General features: G+C 46.6%; 1 protein-coding gene across 1 annotated transcript; it reads left to right on the plus strand.

Annotated features, from left to right (window-relative positions):
* Positions 1 to 2,272: 2,272 nt before the first annotated feature.
* On the plus strand, positions 2,273 to 3,949 carry LOC105004029 (C-C motif chemokine 4). The gene is made up of 3 exons (XM_010861521.1): positions 2,273 to 2,528; positions 3,030 to 3,144; positions 3,543 to 3,949. The coding sequence occupies exons 1-3, from the start codon at positions 2,453 to 2,455 to the stop codon at positions 3,628 to 3,630; spliced, it is 279 nt and encodes a 92-aa protein (XP_010859823.1). The 5' UTR covers positions 2,273 to 2,452; the 3' UTR covers positions 3,631 to 3,949.
* Positions 3,950 to 4,640: the final 691 nt, after the last annotated feature.

A 4,640-nucleotide genomic window follows, 5' to 3' on the forward strand; every position in this document is an offset into this window, starting at 1 on the left:
CCTTGACCAGCAATGATTCATTTACACCTAAGGGATAGTCTTCTCCACATTTTGGGCTCTCTGACATTTTGTTTCTACCTCTGACATGAGATGTACCATATTCTATCTTAAGAGATAGTTATTTCCATCACTGTCATCACCTCTTGACTAAGAACTCTTTGAGGGCAGGGGTGGGGCTTCATTCAGCTCTGTCTGCCCTGACAGAGAGCAGGTGGCTTGGGGTGAATGGAAATGCCACGGATAACAAAGTCTGTGTAGATTCCAGGTGCTATAAGACACATCTGCCTGCTCTTGAAGCAAAAAAGATGTGTGAAGATGAAACTCCATCAACCAGGGAGAGACCTTGAGAGATACTTGCAATAGATATCAGGGATCATAGACTGTTAGAGCTGGGGATGGGGGTCTTGGTGAAGATCAGAACATTTGAAGCAAGACTCACAGAAAGAAAGGGGTGAGGAGAGAAAGGTTAAAGGAAAGAAGTACAGGCTGTGTGCCTGTGTAGGTGGTGGGGACAGGGAGCAGGGACAGTGATGAAGTAGGCTGACATTGAACTGTATTTAGTGATCCTGAGATTCTCCAAGATGCTCTGACTCCTTCTCTCCCATATTGCTACAGTTCCCAGGAGGCCTGGCTCCCTCTTTTCACTCTTCCTTGTTTTTCAAAGCAGGAGGAGTCAGGTGGCAATGTGGAAGAGGGGGTGAGCAGGGGGTCAGAGGTGATTGAGCTAGAGGTGGGTAGTGGTCTTGATCCCATGACTCTAACTTTCCCAATTCATGCACTACTGTATTCCTGGCCTTCGGAAACTTCACATAGTCACCTTCAGGCCCACAGCAGCTGCCGCACCAGGCAGGGCTTTACATAAATACAAGGAATTGGATGACTGTGGAACACCCACACGATTAGATTATATACTTTATCTGTAACATAGATGAATTCATTGCCAAGTATATCCAGTTCCTTTTTTATAATGTAGGAATATTCTTTTAAAAACTTTTTATGTATTTAAAAAATATTTATTTATTTATTCGGCTGCACCAGGCCTTAGTTGTAGCGTGTGGGATCTGGTTTCCTGACCAGGAATTGAACCCAGGCCCCCTGCATTGGGAGCGTGGTGTCTTAGCCAGTTGGACCACGAGGGAAGTCCCAATAATGGAGGGACTTTCTTTATCTGAGTATCCTCCTAAATTCTTGGTTCCTCCTAAATTCTTTCTCCTTTTCTGTTCTTGGCTCAAGGGAGCACAAAGAAAGCTTGGTTTCTTTCGCATTCCATTCTTGTTCCAGGACAGATGACCCACACTTCTTTCCTGCATTCAACCCTGAGTCTTTGCGTGTGGCATGGCTGCAAGGTGGCTAGCAGTTTCTGTCTCTCTGTGGTCACCTTCGAGATGTGTCCTGGAGGTGGCAGGGTGGAAAGAAAATAGATTTTAGGGTCAGATGAATCTCAGTCCAAATCGTGGCACTGCCACTGAATAGCTGTGTGGCCTTGAGATTATCAGCGGTTTCTGTTCAGCTTTCTGACCTTCATTGCCTGGGGAATCATCACACCCCTGCTCCGGGTTATGGTGGATGTTATATGGTTAACATCCATATAAGGATGTTATATGTAAGGAGAAGGAAATGGCAATCCACTCCAGTACTATTGCCTGGAAAATCCCACGGACAGAGGAGCCTGGTAGGCTACAGTCTATGGGGTCGCAAAGAGTCGGACACGACTGAGCGACTTCACTCACTTCACTATATGGTTAAAGATGTCTCGTGTGTAAAGGGCAGCTTGCCCAGTGCCTGGCACATAGTAAATGTTCGCTGTGCGGAAGCTATACTTCTGTTGCAGCCTTCTGCACATTCAATGCTGGACTCTTTCTTTATGCCCAAGGAAATATACAGGGGGCTAAAGTCACTCAGCCCAGCCGAAGGAGGCCCTGCAACGGGACATGGAATCTTGGCTTCCTCTTCCTTCTTGGGGCCAGGTCTGCGATCGCCCTGGAAGAACTGACATGAAGTCTGTAGCTTCTGGAGGTGCTAACCACTGAGAGCAGGATGGTTCTCATCTACAAGCCCCGGCTAGCAGGTGTGAAGGTTCCATCTTTCCTCTTGGGCTTGCAATTCTCCCCCCAGGCCTCAGTCACTGTCTCTGGTGTACCACTTCCCTCTAGGGTTCAACCCACTTCTTTTCTCCCCCACTTCCCTCCGCTTTCCTCCGTGATGACACCACTGAGGAAGAGAAAGCTGTGCAGAGCTCCTCCCTGTCAGCTAGCTTTAGTTTCCCTCTCAGCACCATGACATCATCTATACCCTGGAAATTCCACTCGCCCGCCAATGCCCTCACCTCTGTCCCAGGCCTCAGAGTTCCTATAAAGAGGGGTTCCCAGCTCAGGATCAGGGCACAGAAGGGTTCTGAAGCTTCTGGGTGCTGCAGTCCAAGCTCCGGGTGAATCTCTCCTCTGCCAAGATCATGAAGCTCTGCGTGACTGTCCTGTCCCTCCTCATGCTCATGGCTGCCTTCTGTTCTCCGGCGCTCTCAGCACCAAGTAAGTCCACCCTTCCCGCAGCCCCCGAGTCAGGATGTAGAGAGAACTGACTTTTCTAGTTGGTGCTGGTCCAACAGTAGCATTCAGGGATGGGGCAAAAAGGAGCCAGGGAGATCTCTAAGTAGCCTGCTATTAAATGCAGAGCCTAGTAAACACTCAGTAATATTCAAGTTCCTGTTTTCATAAGAAAGACCAACTCATAGGCTGGCTTAAGCAAGTCCCTGTCTCTCTGAGTGCCTTAGTTTCTCCATCTGTAAAATGAAAGGAGTTAAACACATGTGATCTGAGACCCAATCCAGCCTCAACCTTGTAGAATTCTTTCATCTCTAGGATCCTCTCTTCAGAATAAGACTCCTACTCCAAGTGGGTGGGCTTGAATATAAGGGACTGCACTGGGGAATCTGGTAGATATACAGGAATGTCCCTTGAATATCTATAACTAGAAGCTAAAACGAAGAGCTCCTTGTAGAACTTCGGTCTTACCTTGGCCTTTCTTTCCAGTGGGCTCAGACCCTCCCACGGCCTGCTGCTTCTCTTACACTCTGCGGAAGATTCCTCGCAACTTTGTGAATGACTACTTTGAGACCAGCAGCCTCTGCTCCCAGCCAGCTGTGGTGTGAGTATCAAACCTGGGCTTTTCAGGGAGGCAAGGGTAAGGGCAGGATTAAAGAAGGGGATCTATTTGGGGTTGGGGGGGCGATTAAGCAGTAAAATAAAAAAGGTGATAGGAGATACGGGCTGTTTCCTTAAAGCATGCTTAGAAAACATGTGGAAAAGTCATTGATGGGGACAGCAGGAAATGAATGGGAAGATTACATCCGCATTGATTGCAAAACTCATGGGTTCCTAATCTGGGCAACCCAAGAGGCCAGAGCTAAACCCCAGGGAGGAAGTTACAAGGAATCAGGTTCCAGCAGCCCCCCACTAGGCTGTGCAACATGAGCTAAGGATGGGGAACACCCAACACAGGCAAGGCCCCAAGGGATTCTGACCTGGCCACTCTTGGTTCCACAGATTCCAGACCAAAAAGGGCAGGCAGGTCTGCGCCAACCCCAGTGAGCCCTGGGTCCAGGAGTACGTGGATGACCTTGAATTGAACTGAGCTGCTCCGAGCTCCGGGGCAGGTGTTCTGCAGGAAAGATCACCTGAATCCAACGCTTCTCAGCGAGATGCACCCTCTCCATGCTCACGACTCCCCTCAGCAGATCCTGTTCCTTCTCTTAATTTAATTTTTTTATTCTGTGCTGTGCTATTACTGTATTTGGTATTGTTCCCCATTATTTATGTTTGTTTTACCAGAGGACCCATGTCCCCCATGGGGATGGTCTGCCATCACTGTCCCTCTGCTACTGTGAATACATGGATAATGCACCTGATTTCAAATGTTTTTGTAATAAAATGTTTTTTTTTTTTTTAACATAGACCATTTCTTTGTGCTTTAATTTGATTTGTAGTAAAGGGAATTGCCTGGTATTATGAAGAGGGACAAACTCCAATTTCCAAACACAATAAGAATGAACAATTCCTGAGGATGGAATATGGGGTAAAATGTCTAAAGATATAAACTTCACTTAATACTTGGAGCAAGGAGGGTTTTAACACCCTTATGAAGTAGGGACTATTATTCTCAATTTTACTGATGAGGGCATAAAGGCTCAAAGGTGAGGTGACTTGTTCAGGCTTGCACATCTGCTTGGGGAGCACCGTGAAAGGATGACTCAAAAAGATCTCTGTGCTGCGCGGAACATCTTGCAGGGAAGTTGTAAATAGAAAGATGAAGTAGTTCGGAGTCAGAAAAATGGGCCTCCCTTCCTCACTAGGATTAAGAAAGTCATCTTGTTGAAGCAGAAATTGCTAGACAGGATAGGACTCTGAGACCTCGGTTCCTTTTATTTTCTAATTTCAATTTTTTTTTCTTCTAAAGTAAACATCTCACTTCTTTAACATAAAGCTAAACTCTTTGTACCAGTTTCTAGTCATTCAGGGGAAGGCCTCCCTGGTCTGGAGGGTTATAAAACATTCAGACCCAGGACAAGACAATCATTAACTGCTTATCCAGTTTATCAAGGGAAAAAACCTCCAGGTGGATCATTAATTCTTAAACATACTTCT

The sequence above is a fragment of the Bison bison genome, unplaced genomic scaffold (assembly GCF_000754665.1).
Source record: "Bison bison bison isolate TAMUID 2011002044 unplaced genomic scaffold, Bison_UMD1.0 scf7180017864472, whole genome shotgun sequence".
Classification (NCBI taxonomy): domain Eukaryota; kingdom Metazoa; phylum Chordata; class Mammalia; order Artiodactyla; family Bovidae; genus Bison; species Bison bison.